The 24,999-nt window shown below is 44.4% G+C and overlaps 2 protein-coding genes across 2 annotated transcripts; one reads left to right on the top strand and one right to left on the bottom strand.

Moving 5' to 3' along the window:
- Nucleotides 1-1,999: 1,999 nt before the first annotated feature.
- Nucleotides 2,000-5,528, top strand: LOC112198809. The gene is made up of 2 exons (XM_024339913.1): nt 2,000-2,436; nt 3,941-5,528. The coding sequence occupies exons 1-2, from the start codon at nt 2,000-2,002 to the stop codon at nt 5,526-5,528; spliced, it is 2,025 nt and encodes a 674-aa protein (XP_024195681.1).
- Nucleotides 5,529-13,820: 8,292 nt separating this feature from the next.
- On the bottom strand, nt 13,821-15,458 carry LOC112195752. The gene is made up of 3 exons (XM_024335943.2): nt 14,900-15,458; nt 14,204-14,275; nt 13,821-14,061 (listed from the first exon to the last, which is right to left on the bottom strand). The coding sequence occupies exons 1-3, from the start codon at nt 15,401-15,403 to the stop codon at nt 13,981-13,983; spliced, it is 657 nt and encodes a 218-aa protein (XP_024191711.1). The 5' UTR covers nt 15,404-15,458; the 3' UTR covers nt 13,821-13,980.
- Nucleotides 15,459-24,999: the final 9,541 nt, after the last annotated feature.

Raw genomic sequence — 24,999 nt, 5'->3', positions numbered from 1 at the left:
AAGCTAAACGTCATCCTGCCCGAAAAGGAATTAGTCAAGTTGGCAGTGAAAGGTTTGGAACCACGTCAATGGAAAAAGCAGCACGGTAGCATGATTCAGTCGATGGGAGAACTCATCACAGAGGTGGGAAGCTTCGAGCATCTCCTTAGAGAGACGGATGCAAGAAAAAACGCTTCCAGAGGGACATATGTGCCGGGAAACATCGTACCGTAGCGGCCCTGAGCTACCAGCCGTCGACCTATGACCCTTATTACCATCATAGCACTGAAGAAGTGGTTCAGGATGATGAAGAGGAAGAGGAAAATGATATAGCGGCCTACGAGTTAACCGGAAAAAAGAGTCCATCATTGAAGCAGCTCAAAATTTCCAAGGAGCCCGTTAAGCTCAAATCAATGGCCTTCACCAAACCTGAGTTCACAACATATACATATGATGCCAACAAAGCCCATGAGATCCTCGACGAAATGATCACCGCGAAGATGGTGAAGACTGATTTTGGACCTTTTCCTCGACCGGAGCAGCTGAAGGGGAAGGAGTATTGCAAGTTCCATAATTTATGGAATCATAACACTGCCGATTGCGTGAAACTCAAAGACCAGATTCAGGTATGGCTTAACAATGGTAGTTTGCAGGTGGAAGCTCCAGTCACGGCGGCAGCACTAGTAGACTTGGATCCTTTTCCTGATACTGGGATCAACATGGTCGATATAAACTGGACCAAACAACAGCAACGGAAACTCACTCTCGATTTGGGCTCAAATGAGCAAGGGGAGAAGTCTCCCGCAGGCGGAACACCTGCGAGGGGCAAGGCTGAGACAAAAATCCAGGCCTCGCCCGTGGTCTTATGCTCGCGATGCAAGGAAGAGTGCAGCATTCAGGTGTCACATGAAGAGGTCGAGCAGACATTTCACTTTGGTTCTCTCCCACCGGTCAAGTGGGCTTCATCCTCTAGGAACTATCAACCTTCCAGCCCAAGAAATAGAGAAGAAATGGAATCTGCACCATCCCCAAAGGATTCCAACTTGTTCAAAAAGCTAAGAGCAGCCGTGAACAATCAGAAACAAGAGGAGAAGGCCAGGACTGAGTGCAGGAATATTTTGATCGACCAAGCCCTACATCCCTCCTGCCTCAGCTAATACAATCAAGGAAGGCAAATGGTACACCAGGGAAAAGGGGAAGGCAGTGGAGATAAGTTCTTCCAAGAAAAGGAAGTTGCAGTGCAGGTTTGGAGAAGCAATCGTGCACTAGAAGCCCTTGACCAGGGCCTGATCAAGCCTTCACAGCTGGTCAAATCACCTGAGCAGTATCAAAAGGAAATGGAGGCACTCGCGGCCAAGCCATTAGTGGCCCCCCGCAGCTTCCAAAAACAAGCAATAGGGGCAGACAAGCCCAGTGTTTTATGCAGAATCACTGAAGAAAGGATACCTCCGACGTCTCGAACTGAAACTTCACCGACAAGACGACCTCACGTCAGGCGCAAGCTATTTCGCGAAGAACCAGAGGCTAAACCTTCGGTTTTTCGGAGGAAAGGACTGCCGAGACTTTACAGTGGAGGCCGAAAAGGGTCCAGAGTGTCGTGGTCGCATCCCCCAAGGTCAGCGCTGAAGGAGAACCGAAGCCAGACTCACCCTTGCCAACACCTGTAGTACAAGAGCGCGAGCAGTATCAGGTAAAAGGCCTTACGGAGGAGTCATTAGTCGATCGCTTGGCTAAGCAATTCAACACTGCCGTCCCTGTCAACGAACACACGCCTGGTCTGGAAACTGACGTGGAGGAGACAGATATGACTGATATATCCTGCAACATGGTTTTCGTACTCCCCGCGCGGTATGCATTACCGGTCGCAGCTCAGGACTGCGTTGAAGAAGGAGAAAATAGTCTGTAGCTGTTGCAGATCACGTCGGCGGTCACGACACCTGTGGAAGAAGTTGTGCTCCTTGAGACAGGGGAGGCTCATAACACAGAGTTCTTTATGAGTTTCACTAAGCCAACACCCGCTATGGTCCAACACATGAGACCCTTGTATATCACAACCGATGTGAGCGGCACCAAAGTTAGCAAGATCATGGTTGACACCGGCGCGGCTGTTAATGTCATCACTACCCGAACCATGCACTTGCTCGAAATCAAGAGAGAGAAGATCCAGTCTACATCCCTTACACTCAAGAACTTCGCAGGGACTGTAACAAAAACCTTGGGACTTCTTTTCCTACGCATCAAGGTTGGCCCAGCTGAGGGGGTTTATGCTTTCTTTGTAACAGATTGTTATGCGGCCTACAATGCAATTTTGGGCCGAGATTGGATCCATAGGAGTTATTGTGTTCCGTCGACTCTGCATCAAGAGCTCGTAATGTGGAACCGGAAGACTGATAAAGCGGAAGTGATTAAAGCGGATCCTCGTCCATTCCCCGTTTCCGCAAACTATGTAGATGCCAGGTACTATTTGGAGCCCATCACTCCATTACAGGTCAGTGGCATCGACGATAAAGGCCGGCCCACAGGGGTGACGGCCTCCGAATTGGCACAGTGGGGGCTGACGCTCGCAAAAGAGGGCTTGGAAAGGCCTGGCCAAGCTGTGCCCAAACCCTTAAATGATTAATGGATTACGACCTTCCAGAAGGAGGGATAGAGGCCTTCCACTCGCTATATGATAGACTGTCATCGTACTTAGTGGAAAAAGAGGCCTATGAGCGGGTCGCGACCTTAGAGGTCGTCCATGAGGAACTCTCTGACCAGGAACAAGATGCTGAGGTCGATGTTCAGCTCGCCCCAGCGGCGCTGGATGACACACCTCCTAAGGTCAAAGATCCTACCGAGAAAATTAATCTTGGAACAGCAGATGAACCCATAGAAGACCCATCAGCGCTTACTTGGAGCCTAGCGAGAAACAGGGGCTCATTGAGTTATTACATGAATTCAAAGACTGCTTCGTGGAGAAGTATGAGGATATGCCAGGCCTGTCACTGGACTTGGTGTGCCATCAATTACCAACACTCCCTGACAGGAAGCCTGTGAAATAAGAGCCGCGACGAATAAACTCTGAAACCCAAATTCTCGTCAAAGAGGAAGTCGAGAAAATGCACAAGTCCGGCGTTATCAGGGTAGCCAAATACAATCAGTGGCTATCTAATATCGTGCCAGTTCGCAAGAAGAACGGCAAGATGAGGGTCTGCGTTGACTACAGAGACCTTAATGTCGCTACACCTAAAGATGTCTACCCTATGCCAGTCGCGGATATGTTAGTAGACGCTGTAGCGGGACATGAATTATTATCCTTCATGGACGGCACAGCGGGGTATCACCAGATTCCAGTCACAGAAGAAGACAGACATAAAACCGCATTCCGTTGTCCCGGCTTCGCGGGCGTGGTTATGCCTTTTGGACTGAAGAATGCCAGAGCAACGTATCAGAGAGCCATGAACCTGATCTTCCACGACATACTGGGGAAGATTTTAGAGGTCTACATCGATGACGTAGTGGTGAAGTCTCAGAGGAAGGATGACCACATCACCGATCTCAGGAAGGTGTTTGAGCGCATGCGACAACACAAGCTCAAGATGAATCCAGCTAAATGCGTTTTTGGGGTTCGAGCGGGAGATTTTCTAGGGTTCATTGTTCACCAGAGAGGCATTGAAGTCCCTGAAGACAAAGCGAGCGCGGTCATCAATGCTACCGCCCCACGAACAAAAAAGGAGTTGCAACGCTTGCTGGGTAAGATCAACTTTCTGAGACGTTTCATCTCTAACTCTGCAGGTAAAATCCAGCCCTTCTCCCCATTGCTGAAACTACAGGGACAGGCTGAGTTCGTGTGGGAGCCTAAACATCAAGCGGCTTTCGATAGAATCAAGACCTACCTCACGAGTCCGCCTGTCCTAGTTCCACCTAGAGCTGGAATTCTGCTGAAGTTATACATTTAATCATCTGAGGCTTCCATTGGCAGCCTGCTCGCTCAGGATGATGAAGGAGGTATCGAGCATGCTATATTTTACCTCAGCTGGACACTGACAGATTGTGAGACGAGGTACACCCTTATAGAGAAACTATGTCTGACTTTGTATTTTTCAGCGTGCAAGTTGCGACACTACATGTTATCCATTACTACCTGCATCATCGCTCAAACGGATCTAGTCAAATACATGTTATCGCGACCTATTTTGAGAGGCCGCATTGGCAAGTGGGTCCTGGCCCTTTTAGAATTTTCGCTACAATACGTCCCTCAGAAAGCCGTTAAGGGGCAGGCCATTGTAGATTTTCTGGCACATCATCCTACGTTGGAGATTCCCATGGTAAAGGAGTTGGAAGTAGCGTCGGTCACTATAACACGGCCAGATTTGGCGCGCATCCCAGAATACGCAGTTTGGTACCAGGCCACAGTCGCCTTGCAGCCCTGGGTACTGTTCTTTGATGGCTCTAGAACCGAAACATTGGCCGGAGCAGGGATTGTTCTGGAAAATCCAACTGGCGATCGTTTCTCTTACTCTTTCCAATTAGAATTCAAATGCACGAACAATCAGGCCGAGTACGAAGCTCTTATTATCGGGCTCGAAGTCTTACTAGAAATGGGTGTAAGGGACGTTCAGATCCGCTGTGATTCTCAGCTCGTTATAAACCAGCTTCAAAACGTATATCGATGTGCAAGTTGGCTGCTCATGCCATATTTGAATCGTGCCATTGAGCTTCTAGATCAGTTTACCGATGTCGATTTGGAGCATATTCTCCGCGAGCGCAATTTCGCTGCCAATGAGCTCGCTCAGCTAGCCACGGGCATTACATTGAAGTATGGAGTTCGCGAGCGTCTCCTGAAGGTTAAGCGTCGCACACTGCCCTCATGGCTCGCACGGCCTGATCCGCCAGATGATCCAGTGGTCACGGTGTTAGAACCTATAGATGTGGATTGGTGCATCCCACTGGTTGCTTACCTCAAGCGCCCAGACCCCACAGCTGACAGAAAGATTCGCTTTCTCGCTCTAAATTATCTCCTCAGGGGTGACGAGTTGCGACGCCGTGGGGAAGATGGCATGGACTTTCGGTGTGTCTATGGTTGTGAAGCTAAACAATTAATGCGTGAAGCGCACACAGGGATATGTGGGGCTCATCAGGCGGGGCCCAAGATGCGATGGCTTATTAGGCGACATGGTTATTACTGGCCCAGCATTCTAAAGGATTGTATTGCATTCGCCAAAGGTTGCGAAGATTGTCAAGCACATGGTCCAGTCCAGCATGTTCCTAACATTCCTATGCAACCTATCATCAAGCCTTGGCCTGCGCGGGGCTGGGCACTGGACTTGATTGGAATGATCCATCCCCACTCGTCTCTCCAACATAAGTTCATCATCGTCGCCACTGACTTCTTCACCAAATGGGCTGAAGTGGAGCCATTAAAAGAGGCCTCCGGCGGCACCATTCGCCAGTTTATTTTTCGTAACATTATCTGCAGGTTTGGTGTCCCTGAGGTGCTCGTTTCAGACCGGGGGGCAGCGTTCATGGGAGGTCCCGTCGAGCAACTAGTCACTGATTTTGGCATCTAGTTCGTCCATAGTACCCCGTATTACGCTCAGTCCAACGGTCAAGCGGAGGCTAGCAACAAGATAATTATTACCCTACTAAAGAAAATGCTGGCAGAGAACCCTCGCCAATGGCACGATACTTTGCACGAGACACTTTGGGCTTATCGCACTTCTAAGCGGAGTCCCACCGCGACGACACCGTATGCCCTTATGTTTGGCCACGACGCTGTGCTACCCTTGGAGATTAACGTTCATTCCTTATGCGTCCAAGAGCAACATCATTTGATCGGAGAAGACTACGTCCAGGCAATGTGGCAGGAACACGAAGATTTAAGCGAGCAGCGGTTAGCGGCTTTGGATAATCTGGTCATGGAAAAGCAGCGTATCGCTCGCGCCTATGATAAGCGGACGCGGGGTCATAGTTATAAGGAAGGGGAGCTTGTTTGGAAAGCCGTTTTACCCCTTGGCGAAAAGTTAACAGGTCGCGGTAAATGGACCCCGCGATGGGAAGGGCCCTTTGTCGTCCACCGGATTTTGGAGCGCGGGGCTTTTCACCTCAAGGACATTGATGGGGACATCCATCGCAACCCCATCAACGGACGATTCTTGAAGAAATATTACCCTAGTGTTTGGGAGTTCGAAGATCCTTCGGACTAACCTTTGTCCCAGATATGGGGGGAATCATAGTGTTCCTCGGCTCGCACCACCTTTACATTCAGGCCTTCATCTCGTGGGTTTGCTTCACCTACGAACACTAGGGGGGCAACACTATATATTTCCAGGCCTGCTCTTGAGGCCTTATTTTTTATTAATTTTTGATTAATTTCTTGATTAATTTCCAGGCCTGCTCTTGAGGCTTTATGTTGGAATAATTTCCAACTTTGATTGTACTTTTTCCTTGACAACATGTGTTAAGAATATACATGGAGACCTATACAAGTGGCCTTATTTTACAACAATAACTTTTAACTACAAAAACATTCATTCATAAAGTGGCTTTGCGGCCAAAAGTAGTACAGATAGAAACATTTACATTTGCAATTACAAGGCCAAAAGTGGCTTTAAGAATCAAAAGGATTTCAGATCTTCTAAGAGTTTCTGGATCTTGCGGTGGCAAGGAGGACATGGGCAGTACCGCTGGCACTCTTCTTCTCTTCACCCAGATCCTCCTCTGATCTGAGTCGCAGCTGCTCTCATTTGTACCGGAGGAAGAGGGAAGGAAATAATCCATCCCAACCCTTCTAGTTGGTTGTCCTCCGGGATGGAGTTGGTATCCAGAGCGAGCGCGACCCACAACCACATCTACCTCCAGGGGAAAAACAGAAGTCTCGTAGTCAGGCCCTGGAGGTAGACAGCGAAAGAAGAACAGTCGGCCTCAACGTGGCCTTCGGCCCTTCTTCCCCATGCTCCACGCCGGCAGTCTGAGAAGAGGGACCCCTCAGAATAGGTTTCTGCCGCGTTAGGAGCGTGACATGCTCTTCGGTTTAACTGAGACTGGCAAGTTCATCCAGATTTTCAGAAACCGAAGACATGCCACTGGACCTGAGATTAAACCATGAGGCCTATCTAGGTCTTGAGATTAAGCCATGAAGTCTATGAGTTTGGGGCTGAGGATGAGGCTATGAGGGGAAGATCTCAGAAAATGAAGAAAGAGAAGTAAGGTTTGCGAAACTATATCTGGGAAAGCCATACTTGCTGGTGTTTATCTTTTCCCCAAAGTGTTGGTATTTATAGAACCAAGTTCAGTGGCCTCAACCGTGCGATGGACGGTTGAAGTACTTTCAACGCCATCAATAAGAGTATCAGAGGAATTGAATGCAAAGATCTCGGAAATGAAGGTACTTGAAAACGCGTGGGAAGCGGGGCAGTCTCCGAGGAGATAACCGCTCTGTTTCAAAACTTTTCGTCAAACCAACTTCAATGACAATAAAGGCAGACATTAATTCGTAAACTGAACGTATGTTTGGGCCAAGCAATGTGGGCTAAATACATTAGATAAATATAATATTGTTCATACAAATTGGGCCTAATAGGGGCCTAAAGTTTTCGGCCCGCATGGGTCAAGCGAAGTAAGTGTTCATCCAGACGAAAACTGGCGTCGGCAGCAGCTCGCTCCGCTTGTCTGGCTGCTTCGCGAGCCTGAGCTAAATTTTGAGACATCGCTTCGAAAGCTGCTAAGGGTTGCTCTAACAGAGGTTCCTCATGCTCAAGCCGGGCCGTCACCGCAGTCAGTTGGGCTTGCAGGTCCCGGATTTGTGTCTGAAGATGATTCTGCATGATGCGCAAGTCTCTGACAAGGACGGCTCTATCGCCCAAGAAGTCACGAGATGTCTCTGTTTGGTGTGCAAGGCCCCGATAGTGGACCTGAGCTTGCCTCGCTTGTGCGGTCGCGTTCGTTCGTTCATTGATCCACTCAGGAAGGTTTTGTAATAGCTCATATATCTCGGTGAACTCAGCCTCAGTGATGGTTCGCTCGCGGCGAAGAACCATCAAGTATTCCTGAGCTTTGGCGGGCGCACCTGGCAACAAGATGTCAGGACCCAGAAGTCGCTGCAACCCATCCCTCGCTTCATCTATGACTCCTGGAGGGGCCACTTCGAGTACGCGAACAAGTCTCTCCAACCTAGAAGGGGGTTCGGAAGGTGGAGCAGGAGCGTTAGTATCAGTAGCAGCAGTAGGGGCCTCTTGAGGCTCTATAACGGGGACCGTTTCTGGCTCCGGTTCGACATTTGCTCCTTCTCCCACTTCAGGGACATGGGGGGCAAGATCCTGGACCACCACATCTCTACCAATTAGGTCTGCCGGATCAGCGACATGCACCTCTGCAGCAGTTGCTGTTTCCCCGACAGGATCAGGACTCTGTGGTTAAGAAGGACTTTTTAGAATGCATAGAAAATAAAACAGACTAAGGCCTTCGGTTCAAAGTGTACCTCTACAGCCAGGGGCTCACGCAGAATTGCTATTGGCGCAGGCTCTTGAGTTGCTTCGTCAGGGAGGGGATCAAGCGCTACCTGCATTAAAGGTTGTGCAGCGATCGGTTCCTCAGGTGGCGAGTTTGAAGGGGCTATTCCTTCGTCCAGCTCGGGCGAGCTGTCTCTATAACCTGCACCGGAATCAAAGCCAAATGCGTATCACTCGCGTTGCTGGCGGGAGGTGGCAGATTACTTGAATCCGTGGGTGTTTGGGCCCGCGGGGCAGTTGTTCCTTCACCAACAGCGGAAGAGCCTTCCCCAGTGTGTCCGGAGGGCCGGCGACGGATCTGCGAGTGAAACAGTTATAGGAATTGGACTAAAAGATAGATAATGGATAGTATGATTTTTCCTATCTCTTACCAGTCGATCAGCGAGTGGCTCATCCTCTTCCCATGGGTCAGTGCGAGGGTCTGAGCGGTTGCGCTTGCGAGCCAGAGCAGCCGCGATCTGCCAAAATTGCAAAGTTAGACTTGATTCATCAGAGGAATGATCCTGAGAGTAGAGGGTTCTTACAGTTTGCGTATCATCGTCGTCGGAAGAAGATTCTTCAGCTTCAGGCTCTGTGAACACCTCCTTCTGCTTTCCAGACTGGCCAGCGGCAGGGGAAGTACGGATTGTGCGAGCACCAGAGCGTGGCGTCGTTCCCTGACATAGCGAGGGGTGAGTAGAAAGAAATAAAAGGAAAATTGCAGAAGATAAGGCTCAGATACTTACCTCCGGAGGGGGTTCGCGGATTACAATACCAGCCTGTGCCGGGAGAGGAACTCGCGTCGGTTGTGTCACCGGAAGAGGCTGGGACCGTGTCACATCCTCGGAAAAGCGAGCGAGCACTTCAACATCGACAGGATAGGGGTTTTTCAGTTCTCCAAAGAGGGCTGCGAAGAGTTCGTCGTCCTGCTGAGTCCAGCAATTAACTGAAACCTCCGCCCACCAGTCTTCGTATCCTTCTTCAGCCCCGTCCACAGCATCAATAACTTGGGCCCAGTCAGGAAGATCAACCAGCGCAAGCATACTTTGCGCCGGCATCGATCCAAGGGGGGGCCCGAATCTGCGCCAGGAAGTGTTGTAGTTCCAGGCGTCGTATAGAGGGAATGGCACCAATTGGACAAGGCCGAATTGGCGAGCAAAATGATTAGGAGTGTAGAGCTCGTAGTTGAGTTCCTCGGCAGCGATCCTGATGTCTGAACAGGAGATCGCGCGACGGAAAGCCAAGCGTGCGCGATCAGTGTAGCGAGGATCGCTAGGAAGAAAGCCATATTCAAGTAAAGAGGGGAATTTTCTACCCAAAATTATGTCGCAATATGGCATCTCGTTTAAAAGGTACAGATAAGAAAAACACTCGGAGTAAGGGGGGGATGAATACCTCCCCTCGCGGCAGAACCACCGACCCAAGAGTTGGTCGGCCGGTGGGAGTAACGGGATGTCATCACGACGGAAGAACGGGAAGTAAGTTTGGATCCAGAAATCCAAAATCCAAAATCCAAAAGGGGCCAGACATGCTAGTCTCAAATGGGTGCATGGTGGCCTGGTATAGCATGCGGTAAAGGGCTCCTAATACTGGCTGCCCAAGTCCGATGTTGCGGCCGTTGTAAAGGGCCATCGCTAGAAGAGTCCAAGTACCAGTGGGCTTGCAGGAAGAGGTGCAGAATATAAACTTGCAGAGCCAATACTCCAGAAAAGAGATTTCGCCGGTCGCATTGTGTTCCCGGCTGTAATAAGCCAACCATCATGAGTAGGAGCCACTGTGGGAACTACGATCGTGCTGGGCCATGGTCGAAGTGAAGTTGACAGAATCAAATTGACCATGCACATAGGGTTCGCCATCGATGGGCAGGCCAGTGATGGCGAGAATATCCAACAGAGTGACACTCATTTGACCAAATCTAAAGTCAAATGTGTTGGTGGCGGTATTCCAGAAACAAAGGAAAGCAGCGAGTGGCGAGCGAGTGCCGCCACGAGGAAGATTGAAACATAGATCGATAGTATGCGTGATACCTGCTGCGTTCCAACGAGCCAGATCCCTCGCCTGCGCTGCGCGATACCAAGAAGTCTCTGCTACACTGATGGAGGACGGCCAATGCCCTATTTTGGCTCGATGATTCTGGGCGCCCCAGCTACTGAAATCTCCAGGGGTCCTTCGGAGGACTGGAATGGGTCGACGGACTGGTAGGCCATAAAGAGCGATAGCGTCGTCAGGAATAGCATCTCGTGGCGCTAGACCCAGTCCAGTTTGATGGTCGGAGAATCGAAGGAGCAGGGGTCGATGGATAGGTGTGTGGAGATGAATGCGAGTACCAATGTTGGTTCCCCAAGTATGGGCAACCTTTTCGTTCAACTCTTCCTCTTGATCGATGATTATCTTCTTTGGGGGAGCCATTTCTGGGTTTCTGCGAAGGAGGTAATGGACGAAATGGATTTTTCTGGGCTTAAGAGACTGGAGGGGTTTCTGATGTGACAGGTCTAGCGGCTGTGGGTTTAAATAAGGATTTTTGTGAGGGAAACGATACGACAGAAAGGCGTTTTTGCAAACGAAAGGACGCAACCTTCATTAATGACATCGTTTCAAGCGATCGGCGCATCGTTTTAGTCCCCTTCAAGCAGTTACATCTTCGTGGGCCTGCTTTCGGGGCCTGGGGGGAAATGTTTGAGCCCAAAAGTAATTTTGGCAAGATCCTTTAGTGAATTTAGTGTAGCGGGCCGATACCTGCGGCCCAAAAATAAGCCTACTTGGGTTTGGGTTACAGCTTCGCCCATCCCGTAATTCATAAGGAAAACGAAACCTTATTGGAGTCAAGTAGCAGAGATTGAATAGGAAACTTCAATCAATAATCCTTCGGTAGCAAGGAACAATCGAAGACCTAGGTATAAATACTAGGGTTCAAGGACACAAAGAGGACCTCTCTCAAATCAACTAATCTCAGCGATTACAAAGCCTCCCCGGAGCAAACCTTCAACCTTGTTGAAACCCGGTGACCGCACGCCAGTCCTAGTCTCCCCGCGAGCCGACTGTCAGTGCTACTGCCACCGACCCAACCAGCGAAGCAAGGGTAACGGCCTCGCAACCCAGCGAAGCTAAAGTCACGCTTTAGCAAGACCCGTGCTTTCTCACAACTTCCAGTGATTGCTCTGCTTAGTCTACAATACTAAGTATCGATACTGTGAACGCGAAGAGATCACACCCAAAGTCCTTATCCGTAAGGCAGAAGTCCTTTTCCGAAAGGCTAGAGAAGAATCCTGTGACGAGGTTGGTGCTCTCCTCGTCCACAGCGCTTGAAGAAGAAGTCAGGTCAAGGGACTACCCCGACGACTGCACCCCACGGTGCTGGCACGCCTGCGCAATCACTCGCTCAAAAGAGACAGTTTGCACCCCTACAGGATTTACGCGTCAAACACATATCAAGATGAGGGATACGTACGTCAACCTTTCACTGTTTAATTAAGCTTTTAGAAATATAATGGCCTTTCTAATCAAGGCTTAAATTATGTGCCTAAGACAGAAAGACTTGGACACGGTCCCCGACAGAAAGACGAAGAACCTAAACGAAAGTTAAATAAGCTCTTTCATGGCTAGCTACTTGCGTCGATATCAAGCCCAGTCAACTCCTTGTTTTCAACTAAAAAATAAAGTGAACTCCTTGTCTCATCCAAAAGACCCGGACTACGTACAGTAGCTAGCTTCCGGCCATTGATTGATTCATATAGTCTAGTTTTTTCCTTCTTTTTTTTTTCCCAAGTTGGAAAATAATTAAGAAGAGTTACAATAATTCACTTTAATTATATTTTTTTTCGATGACAATTCACTGTAATTATTGCAATAGCTAGCTACTGGGCATTTTTTAATGCAGGTTACTAATTTTTGTTCCTATAAATATAATTAACTTTATTTATATAATATTGTAAGTTCTAGCTAGGGTTTTACTATTTCTTGCAGCTACATAACCCTTATCACTATCATTCTACGCGGCACGTAGTCAAAGATTAAGAAAATTTAGAGCTAACAGTAGAGTTTTCTCTATGTTTAAATCTAGATATATTTAAAAGTTTTCTCAAATTTTATGCTATTAACTCAGAAACCTTTTCTTGGTGCATGTATCGCATCGATCATTTAGGGAAGTCAACACCCACTTCCACGACTTCCCCATTCAATAATAATATATACTTCTTCTGTATCTCACTTTCTATATTTGTATCCTAGCTTCCACTCACTGGACCCCTAGCTAGCATAAGTAACTGGAGAGTCGTCGGCCTCCATATATAGAGACCGTCCAGGTATGTCCACGGCCATCTTTAGGTGTAGTGTGGATCCAAGATTTTATTTATATATATGGAGGCATATTGTTATATTTTCTTTATTTAAACTGCTCTTTGGGGGTATATATGTTTATATTTAGGCTAAAATTTTATATGCTAGCTAGTAGATCATCAATTAACTCCGCTACGGACAAAAACTTAGTGGGCGTATGAGTCCTCACCTGCCCAACTACGTCTCAAGACCTGCCCTGAGGGTTGCTGCCTGAGGCGGCTAGGTCTCCGGTGGGTCTTTTATTTTATTTTATATAAATATAGACTTCAACAACCTCGGTATATTTTTCTTTGCACAAATTATACCGCGGATGCCTGTAGTTTAGTTGGTAGGGAACCACCTATTTTTTAATGAGGCACACCACCCCAATAGGTTCGATTCTAGCTTGTTCAATTTACTTTGCTTTTTCTTTTTTTTTTCTTTAATTTTTTTGACTGGTTTACTTCCCTTCTTTTATTTTTCTGGCTTCTTTTGGTATAATCACCTTTAGTTCTTTTTCTTTTTTATTCTTACTAATGTATATGAGTTTGATTTATTTTGCCCCTTATAATCTTAAGCAATATAGTTGTAACAAAATACTATGAAAAACAAATTTTATTATTAAATAAAACAAATTTGGTTATTGATCGAACACCGTTCATTACGCCACATTTTTATTATTTGCCCCAAGCCTCTACAATGTCAGGACCGACCCTAGTAGGTCTACCAGCGTTAGGGTGTTAATTCAGGAAGGAGATATGAGAGTGAAATACACAATGTGCTTTTTGAATTCTTGTCCTTTGTTTGGAGAAAACAAGAGCCACTAATTAAGCTAACGGTTCTTGCTTGATTGAAACAAAAAGCAAAGAGGGCAGGACAGGAAGGTTAATAGTTCAATCAAAATGAAGCTCAAACGATGAAGCTCGATCAATTGTAATTACGTACAATCATGAATCTTAAAATCGGTCTGTTCTAAATAACAGAAAAGAAAAAAGAAAAAGAAAAAGAAAAAACTCTTTTAATTTATCTTTGGTTACATGGAGTCATTGAAGCGGAAGGAAAACCCTCTAGCTCTCTCCCTTCAGAAAAGAATGGCGCATTCAAATCCTCCAATGGCTGTCCGTGATCAATTCTACATCATTTCATTTTTTGTTAGTCTGATCACATCAGATAGACACCGAATTTGGACTCCAACAATAAACCCTTCTTTGTAATGACATTACATGATTGTACAAGTAGCAGCCACACTTGCAGCAGCAAGAGCCATCTCAAACACTCGAAATACCTGGAACCAACTATGCTGCAAATATATATACACAAAAGAAATTATTAAAAAAAAAAAGTTATTAATCACATATATATTTATACCAGTACAAATTTCGTGATGTAAAAATCACTTTGGTTTTGTGTTGAAATTATGTGACAAAATCATATGCACTCACCCTTTGAGGTGCAGCAGCGATGTAGTAATTAATATTATTATAAACTGCTGGAGGCGGGGTTGGAGTCATTGCCTGCATTGTATTAGCAACGCCGACATATACGAATTAGGCAAAAGTAAGCTTATATAGACAATTAATGAAAATCAGCAACATGACAATTGAGCTGTCTATGGTAGTGTTGCTACTTATATTGAAGAGAAACCCTAGCAACGTTCTTCTTTCTTTTTGCTATCTTGCAATGCTATAGTCCCTATGAGCCGAAGATTCATTTTATAGATTACCCTTCTTAAATCTTTAACTGAAATGAAAACTAAATGGAAAGTAGTTTATAGTTTCCTAACAACTATCATTAAATAGACAGATTTCCTTCATGAATCTGCCTAATTGTTTAGGAAACTGTTTGGCAACTATAGCAATACATGTATACAAAATCTTTAAAAATTCCATCTACAAAATTAATGAACAATTTTAATCATGGAAATTAATACATTGTGGAATGAGGATAATAACAGGAGAAAGTTAGTGGGAGAAAACTGCAGCTAGCATTTCTCTTGATCTGCGTATATGTTAATTAGTAACTTTTTCAGGAGCTATCACACAGATATGGAAGTTATATTAGAGGTCTACGTACAAATGTAGAACAAAGTGAAGGTCAAGGCGCATAAATGTGATAAAGAATGTAATACAATTATGTACCATGTTGAGATTTGGTGGAGCATATGGAGAGAGGCCTCGTTTGGAGCGCAGCAATACATGATTATCCAAGAAGTATGTGTGGTGCTGGTGGTGATAGTAACTCCGATTGCGATAGCAGGCAGGACAGAGATCAAAGGTGGAGCAATGCTCATGAGATCCGTCAAAGCAAGCAACGCAAGTGAAATACAAACCACAGAGGTGTACACCGCACCGATACCCTTGGCACTTGATGTACCTCGTTTTAATGATATAATAGAAAGTGAGAACTTCCCCAAAATCCAATCCACCATCGCCATTGCGGTCAAGTCTTTTGAAGAAGTTTGGATCGTTAATAATCCAGTTGTAGCCACTTTGCTGGAGGAAGTCATTGAACTCCAAGCAGCTGATTTGACCATCCCCGTTGGTGTCCATAGATCGGAAGAAAGACCCTGCCAGATCCCGAAGCTGTTGAGTGCCATTGTCGTAGTATGCTAAAGCAGCTGCATGTAGTTCTTCCATTGCCATATATATAGCTGGCTGCTAGATAGAACAATACCAGCTGCTTGATCTGTTAGCTTGTTCTTTAATTGATTGGAAACCCAAAATAAGATACTGATCAATCTGGTTTAGTATAGGAATATATATATATAGAGGCATGAACATGTACCGGTCAGTAAACTATCCAATTGACAAAGAAAAAATGAAAGAAAAAAAATTCCAATAGTCTGCAGTCTACTCGTAGTAATACCGAGTCTTCTTTAGCGTGTTAGGTAGCTTAATTTGTTAATTAAATCAAGTTGTCACCCGGAGAATTGGCGCGGGAGAACCAGCGACCATGTCGCCCCGAGTTTAATTACCGATGAGAAGAGGATGAGGTCAAGGGCAATGATTGATAAATTGGATGACATAGAGTATGTATGACGATTACTTAAATTACAAGTATGTTCTACGATATCATAATAAGGTATAGGTTGAATTGACAACGGTTGGAGAAATGCAAATCCTTATAACTTCTATTGTAAAGTCATTTTTTTACAATGGGCAATGATAGGCTCAAGTGAGTCTAAGATTTGTAGCCTCAAATTTTCAATTTTAGTTGTCATGTCATGGATATAAATCCGATTTTTATTTTCAATTTCACGTAATATATCTTACCACGTCATAATCTTGCAACACTAAATTTACCCTTTTATATTTTATTTTAGATTTTAAGGGGTGGATCAATGACATTACTGAATTTAATTAGGCGACGTAAAAAAAACATTACTTGTTAATAGTCATTGATTATGTATTCTTTAAGGGATTGTTAGAGATCCACTCTTAACTCTTTTTAATCATTTCTTTTGATCATTTATTAAGAGAGTTTAATATTACTTCAACATGATCATGTACAAGAGAGTTAGCTTTTGGGTCCTTTGACCCAAAGCCCCAAAATGAGCAAAAAGTATCTCACTTACCTCAACAACAAATTTTTATTTCCACATACATTATTTGACATCAAATGACCATTTTGCCCTCAACCCAATTAAAGATTTACAACCAAACGCCACACTCTCTCTCTCTCTCTCTCTCTCTCTCTCTCTCTCTCTCTCTCTCTCTCTCTCTCTCTCTCTCTCTCTCTCTCTCTCTCTCTCTCTCTCTCGGCCAGATCATCATCGGCGTGGTCGCCGGTCGTCGGAAATTGTAAGGTAATTCTTCCTGATTATTCGAGAAACATAAGACTGCTCGATCCGCTTCTCGGACTCGACGACGCCCCAAGCTGACCCCTACTTCATCTTCCGATTTCGGCTACACCATCCACGCTGAGATCGTCAAGCTGAGCATCTCCATGGGGAAGGAGTACTTCGAGCGCAACGTCGTCGACATCGTCTTCTAGAGGAACGCCGTTGTTTGCATCACCAATTTGAATTAGCTCTTGAATATCGGATTTCTAGAACACGAACCTGGTGCTCGCCAACCGGGAGATAGAGGACCGCCACTTTGATGGCTGTGATAGAGGACCTGCAGCTTTGTATGGCCGTGATCGAGGACCCACAACTTTGTATGGCCGTGATCGAGCCGCAGTAGACTATGTTTGGCAAGATGGGAAAAGAGGACATGGGTGCCCAAATCATTTTCTGGGTGCCCAAATCAGATTTTATTTTATTTTTTATTTTTTTAAGTAACGAGATAGAAGGAAAGAAAAAAAAGTTTTGAATGTCTATTGGAGGGCAATAGACGTTTTTAAATTGATATAATCTCTTCATTTTTTTCTTTAATCAATGTTTTATTTGTCTAATTTTAGGAAGATTAGTCCCCATTCTGGCTACCAAAAGTTCTATTGGAGGGCAATAGACATCTAATATTAGGAGGCAATAGATGTCTATTACCCCTAATAGACGTCTATTAGGGGGTAATGGACTATTGAGGGCAATAGAAGTCTATTGGGGGGCAATGGGGAGCAATAGACGTCTATTGGGGCAATAAAACTTTCTGGCGATCTATGAAATCTTTGACGACCTCTTTGGGGATCTCCAGCAAGGTTTTCAGAAAAATATGGTGGGCGGCGGCCGATAACTGGAATCCGGCGACCGGGTCCGGCAAAATCTCCTATGGTTTCTCTCTCTCTCATTTTCTCTTTCTCTCTCTAAGTAACAAAGGGGTGAGGGTAAAATGCTATTAAAAAATAAAAAATTAAAACTTAATGGGGTATTAGGGAAGACTTCTTTAGAGTGTTTGGGTAAGAGGGAATTAAAAAAACTTAATGGGGTCAGTGGGAAAAAAATCCCTAGAAATGAGGTACATGGACAAAAACCTAAATGAAGCTTTTTTCAAAAAGCTCTCGCTCTGAGAGCCGCGCAAGAAAGCTAGTGTTTTCCTCCATTCCTACGGTTGCAGGCTTGGTCGTCTTTGTCAGGAGCAGCGGCGACAGCGTCACTTTGTGGCACAGATATCCGGTGGTGGCCCAGTTCAATTGGGTCGTGTTTCTTCCCTTTAGCGGTGGTGTAATTCAGGTGTTAATCTCCGAATTCTATTGTGGTTGGTTTGCAGATGAATTCGGCTAATTGCGGGGCAAAGTTGACAATAGAAGAGGGTCAGCGGTAACAGGGAGTCGGCTGTAATTCTGGCGGAGTTGGTGTGGCGGTTCCGGCCGCCTGATCGTGTCCGTGGATGGAGTTGCCTCCATCATACAAGCTTGGGCTTGCTGGGCTATTTTGCTTCCCTTGAGATAGGGTTAGGTCTTTTGGGCTAACTTTTAGTCCAAGGGGAAGTGGGCTTAAAATTTAGGGTAGTTTTTTGCTTGCAGACTATAATATATTTTAACATCTTGATAATGGAGCAAAGCAACTTTTCACGCATAGTTATCTGGTTGTAGGATAATTTTTAGTTTGCTAGGCTCCTTGAATAAGTGAGCAAAATTTATTAGGTGAATGGTACATTATTCAAATTTTGTTTTGTGGGATTTGTATGTGCCGTTATGGCTTGCGATTATCAATGAATCTTTAATTTACTAAAAAAAAAAATGTACAAGAGAGTTTATTAGATGTATTGCTTTGCTTTTGCACTTTTCTTTTTATTTGCACGTTGAATAATTGAGATTCAACATAATCTGATGTTTGGTAATAATCAATATTAATCTAAGCATGAGTAGAATAAAAAAATTATTTTCTTAATTGAAGAAAAAATATTTGTTGTTTAAATCTAAGCATGAGTGTAATAAAAAACAAAAATAATTTGGAGTCATTAGATTCCCGAAGGATGAGATGACCTTTTCCCTCAAGAATTACATGGCATTATGTGGCAAATAAGTGATATGTATAGCTGACATGACATGACACCACCCAAAGAGATTCTTAGGTAAGGAAGCCATACCACGTGTCGGTAGGGTTGCTAAGTGGTATGACTGCCCAATCACGACTTTGCAGGGTGGGTGTTTTAGATATATTGCTTTATTAAAGTGGGGACAATTTCGGGATATACAAAGTTCTTTCTTAATTTTGATTGGATTGCCCTACCGCTAAGTGGTAGGGCAGTCCCTACCTAAAAATTTCTTCACCAATAATTGAGGCCACAAATCTTAGGCATCATCTAAGGCCAACAATAATTTTTCTTTTAGAATAGTGGACAGTAGTGTTTACCTGGTTAGTAATTGACCAAAGAAATGCTCTACCATCCTTGGACATAAATCTAATCGTAAAAGTAATTATTTTTAAGTTGGGTGTTTTGCATTCCATCTTAAATTTACATTCAAGTGTGATTAAACATAATTTTTTTAGTCAGTTACTGCTAAATGAATATTATTAGGGCTTTACATTCATAAGAAAGTGATCGGTGATCAATTGCAAGGAGAAAAAGAAAAAGAAAAACTAGGAAACCCTAACAAAACAAGTGCCATAAATTTTTAGATATTCAGATTTAATCTTAAATAAACTTTAATTAGGATTTTAATCGCCAATGGATCAAATATTATCGAACCTAATTAATATAGATGATCCACTATTCACAGCAGTCCCCTCTGAGATTCAATCACAACTATTTCTTAGCAAGCTCATCTTGAATCTACCCAATCGTATATTGTCTCTAAACATGAACATTCAATTTGATTATTTTGGCAAATCTCCAAGTCACTATTACCACGTTTTGCTTTGGTATAAAGCTTGAAATTTGCTACAGAAATGTGGTAGTCGAGTTAAAGACAATATAAATATTAGGTCATGTTTCGTAGCTACACTACCAGAAAATTGGCTAATAGCCACCCTCTTTTAGATACACTTTACTAACCGTGCTATTTGAGTACAGCAAATAACACCTTTTTATATTTGTAGTATTTTTTGCTCTATAGGTACTGATAACCGTGACAAAACAAAAAATATAATCAACAAAATAATTTAATACACTTATTAAAGACAAAAATCCGTATTCATTGTTAAATAAAAGACTGTTGTAGAGAAACTGAAATTGAAAGGAAATCGCTGTGTATTCTCATTGATAATAGGGACCTCTTTATTTAGAGGTTTACAATGCATAGAATCTCAATCATACAAGGAAAGTAATCATACACTGAATAGGAATCTAGATCCTTCTAATTTAACCCTATTACCACTAGGTCAAGTAACCTAGAGTTTGGGCCAAACACAAATTAGGGTTTACTTGAACACTCCCCCTTGTGTTGCCCAAACACGGTGCTTATCTCGTTGCCTCGTTAAAAACCTTGCTGAGTAACAAAAACCCAGTGGGACAAATATAACGTCGGTTGAAGGGGAAAAAGAGCACAACTCACCATTCATGTTTCGAGGTGAACATGTAGACATCTCCCCCTGATGTCTGCGTCTCCCTCTGATGACTACGATCATGGGAGTTCAGATAATTCTCGCAAGCCAATTCTTGCCACATGTTTCTCGAACGTGGATTTGGGCAATGACTTAGTAAATAAGTCTGCCACATTATCCTCAGATCGAACCTAGTTCATTTTGGTATTTGAGGAGAGTCTGTTGTTGCTAATTATGCTTGGTGCTGTCGCTTTTGATGTAGCCTTGCTTCATTTGTTCAAAACGAACAACATTATCCTAAATGCTCGTAGGCTCATCTTGTGGTAGACTTCAAACCACAATTGTTCGAACATGCGTGATTATGAATCCAATCCATAAACATTCACGAACCACTTCGTGAAGAGCAATAATCTCTGCATGGTTCGAAGATATAGGGACTACGGTCTATTCTGTAGACCTCTAAGATATCAAAGTCTTTTCCCATAGTGAACACTTAACCAGTTTGGGAGTGACCTTTGTGTGGGTCAGAGAGGTACCCAGTATCAGCAAAACCTTCCAAAACACTTATATCGTTTTGGGATGGGGATAGAGAATGCAGGCCAGCGTTGGCGGCGTTTCTGGTGTGTGATGGGTCCGACTCCATCTTCTCTCTGTAGGGATAGAACAAACTCATATCAATCGTACATCTCAAGTACTGAAAGATATATTTTACACCAATCAAAATGGTGTCGCGTTGGCGTAGAACTATACCTTAGCTAACAAGTTCACTGCAAACGAAATGTCTGGTCCTGTGCATTGAGCTAAGTACAATAATGCGCCTATTGTACTCAAGTAAGGCACTTTTGCCTCTAGCACATCTTCGTCATCATCCTTCAGACGAAGAGGATCCTTTTCAAGATCAAGACTACGGACGATCATGGCGGTGCTTGAAGGTTTGACCTTGTCAAAATACCTAAGCATCTATCGACATGATGCTCAAGTTCCAAACTGAGACATAATCGTGTTCTCCCATAATCCTTCATCTCAAAATCGAATTTCAAGTGTTCAACGGTTTCCCTTAAGTCTTTAAGGGCTTCTAATGAAGATCATGTCCAACATGAACCGCGATGGAATCCGAAACTTGTTATGGAAACGCGTGGGCATATCCCTTCCCAATCAAGTAATCATTTTGGCGAGGGTTTCAACCTCTTTGTAAACGCGCTCCGTGGTCTAGAGCCACTTGACTTGGGTAAATGAAGTTCACCATGAACCTTCATGTATATTCCGTATCTAGATCCCTATAGAGACAAGTAGTGAAAACATTTGTAAGCTGCATGTTCAGTTATTCGGAAACTACCAAACTGACAGGGTAGTGGAGTGCAATGACATTCATTACGAGAGAATATGTCTCATCGTAGTCGATTTCAGGGTGTTTTATGAGAAGCCTTGCGCCATAAGGCGAGATTACCATCTCTTTTTCTCACTACGCTTTCTAACGAAGACCCATTAGTCAACAGGTTTTATGTTAGGATGTGTTGGCATTACTAGCTCGAAAACCTTCCTCTTTGTTAGATAATCCATCTTAACCTGGATCGCATCTTTCCATTTAGGCCAAATTTCTCTACGTTGGCATTCATTCATCAACGGAGCGTGGTTCGATATCATCTGACTCAACAAACTCATGCGCAACTACATCATCAATTATGATGGAGTTTCTATCCCACATCTCATGTACACTAGTGTAAGTTTCATAGAGCTCTATATTCTCGGGAATAGGTTCTGACGTTGAGGCGTCCCCCAACGATAACCCTAACCCGGAAGATTCTCATGAGACAGATTTTGAGTCTTGATGATCAAAGGATTGGAATGTGCCAAAGTGTCCTTCGAACCTACAGGCCTCCAACGCATCCTAGCTGGGGCCATGGCCTGTAACGCCAAAGTGCCACTCTCTTTAGCGTTGGCGCCATGCCTACCTCCTTGTAGGGTGGCGCTACGTCCTCTCGTAGGGACGTCCTTCCTTGCAGGCTTGTTTGCAGCATATTTGTGTGATCTCGTCACTTTAACAGGGATTTAGGTGAGACATAGTGGGGACAAGCCACGACAATTCCTGTCGTTCCTGCTGAACATCCGTGTTCTTATCTTCCCCTAACGACGGGAAGACTGTCTCATCAAAATGACAAGTGGGGACAGGCCACGACAATTCCTGTCGTTCCTGCTGAACATCCGTGTTCTTATCTCCCCCTAACGATGGGAAGACTATCTCATCAAAATGACAACCCGCAAATCTAGCGGTAATGAGATCGCCTTGCAAAGGCATTAAGTGGAGGACGATTGTTGGAGTCTCAAATCCAATGTAATTGCCCATTCGTCTGTAAGGACCCATCATAGAGCGTTGTGGCGGCGCAATCGGCACATAAATGGCTCACTCAAATATGCGTAAGTACGATACTTGTACCCAGTCACTAGCTGTAACGCAGAGGTACATTGAGTAGCGGTGGGTCGTAGACGAATTAGCATAGCTGTATGAGTTATTGCATCACCCCAAGAGGATATAAGGAGATTGGTGCGCATTACCAATGTCCGGACTATCATCGTAGTCGTTTCCGCAAGACCATTTAGGTGTGTACATGGGAATATGATGTCCAACATCAGTCCCATTGCAATATCCATCGAAAGTTTTTCGATGTAAACTCTCTAGCATAGTCAAATCCAATTGATTGAATAGGATGATCTGGGGAGTGAGCCCGTTGTCATATGATATGTGCTAGGAGTGTAGCATAAGCAGCATTTATAGGCGGACAATGGCACAACACATGACCAGCGTGTTTGCGTGTCAACCAACATCAAGAAATATTTAAGCGTCCGCAAGTTGGTTGAATCATTCCACAGAATCCCCATGGATTCTATGTAAGAACAGAATGAATATGTTCATTTCCTTTGCATAGGACGGTCTCAGTCCTAATTTCCTAAGGAACAGGCTTTGTAAAACGAGCGAGAGGCTTTAGAAGCAACCAATGAATATTTTGGTTAGGCCTGAGCGTCTGAAACGCTATTTGAAGCAAGTTGGTGATTGCAGCATCACCTGGGACGCCATCACCATGATGGACGCTATCCATGGCGTTATGGATAGGGACTGCGCCAGCCCTAGGCTGGTGGTGGACGGAGGCGGTGCCCTAGGCAGCTACGTTGGTCACACTTAGTCTAAAAATCAACTTTTGATTCATGCTTCGTTTCGCTCAAAAGAAATGATGTCCATGTGAAGTCTTTAGTAGACAGATCATCATATCATGACCAGGATGACCTATCATGTCGTGACAAAGCCAATATGTGTCTAAATCCAAGAGATCTTCTCTCGTAACTTTATTGGATTTAATAGCTCGAATAGTGACATAAAGTCCACTAGAGAGACACATAAACTTCTCTAAGATGCGTCTTTATTCGTAATCATTAGAGGTATTGCAAAGGAACTCATTTCCGTTCTCTACATGCGTTTTCTCATGGAATCCGTCGGCTATTCATAGGTGTGATTCGCCCTAGAAGCGTAGAGAGTTTCTGTGACAGTAATTAAGGTGTCATTTGGCAAGTGAAACTTGGGCTATTCCATGTCCTTGAATTAATACTGATGGCCCAGCCATCGTAGTCACAAAAGTCATATGCTCAGAATCAAAATGGAGTCATAAAGAACTCGAAATTTTATTCATAAGCCAACAGAGTTAGATCATTGTCTCTTTGACTAAACAAAATCTAATCCAAAATGATAGCTAATGCAAAATAATGGTAGTCGTCTTGTAATGCTGGTCACGTGTTGTGCCATTGTCCACTTGTAATGCTGCTTATGCTACACTCCTAGCACATATCATACAAAAACGGGCTCACTCCCCGGATCATCCTATTTCGTCAATTGGACTTGACGATGCTAGAGAGTTTATATCGAAGACTTTTGATGGTTATTGCATTGGGATTGAAGTTGGACATTATATTCCCATGAACACACCCAAATGGTCTCGCCAAAACGATTACGATGGTTGTCCAGACATTGGTAGTGCGTACCAATCTCCTTATATCCACTTAGGGTGATGCAATATCGCATGCAACTACGCTAATTCATCTACGACCTACCGCCACTCAATCTACCTTTGCGTTACAGCTAGTGACTGGGTACGAGTTTCGTACTTACGCACATTTGAGTGAGCCATTTATGTTCCAATTGTGTCGCCACAGCACACTATGATAGGTCCTTATAGACGAATGGGCAACTATGTTGGATTTGAGACTCCAACAATCGTCCGCCACTTAATGCCCATACAAGGCCATCTCCTAACCGCTAGATTTGTGGGTTGTCACTTTGATGAGACAATCTTCCCGTCGTTAGGGGGAGATAAGAACACGGATGTTCAGCAGGAACGACGGGAATTGTCGTGGCCTGTCCTCACTATGTCTCATCTCGATCCCTAATAAAGTGACGAGATCATACATATCTGCTGCAAACATGCCTACAAGGAAGGACGTCATTACGAGAGGACGTAACGTCACCCTACATGGAGGTAGGCTTGGCGCCAACTTCAAAGAGAAGTGGCACTCTGGCGTTATAGGCCATGGCCCCAGCTAGGATGCGTGGGAGGCCAGTGGGTTCGAATGATACTTTTGCACATTCCAAAATGCCCTGGAATCGACTACTTATGGGGCAAGGCTTCTCACAAAACGCTCTAGAATCGACTACGATGAGACATATTCTCTCATAATGGATGTCATTGCACTCCACTACCCAGTCAATTTGGTAGTTTCCGAATAATTGAACATCCAGCTTATAAATGTGGTCACTACGTATCTCTATGGGGATCTAGATACGGAATATACATGAAGGTTCATGGTGAACTTCATGTACCCAAGTCA

The sequence above is a fragment of the Rosa chinensis genome, chromosome 4, assembly GCF_002994745.2.
Source record: "Rosa chinensis cultivar Old Blush chromosome 4, RchiOBHm-V2, whole genome shotgun sequence".
In the NCBI taxonomy this organism is placed as follows: Eukaryota; Viridiplantae; Streptophyta; class Magnoliopsida; order Rosales; family Rosaceae; genus Rosa; species Rosa chinensis.
This window is presented reverse-complemented; position numbering and strand designations above follow the sequence as displayed.

Coding starts and splice junctions, on each gene's coding strand:
- LOC112198809 (XM_024339913.1), top strand. CDS start 2,000: ATGGTCCAACACATGAGACCCTTGTATATCACAACCGATGTGAGCGGC. Junction 2,437..3,940: donor GCAAACTATGTAGATGCCAG/GTACTATTTGGA, acceptor TTCCATTGGCAG/CCTGCTCGCTCAGGATGATG.
- LOC112195752 (XM_024335943.2), bottom strand. CDS start 15,403: ATGGCAATGGAAGAACTACATGCAGCTGCTTTAGCATACTACGACAAT. Junction 14,276..14,899: donor CTCCACCAAATCTCAACATG/GTACATAATTGT, acceptor AATACAATGCAG/GCAATGACTCCAACCCCGCC. Junction 14,062..14,203: donor TCGCTGCTGCACCTCAAAGG/GTGAGTGCATAT, acceptor ATATATTTGCAG/CATAGTTGGTTCCAGGTATT.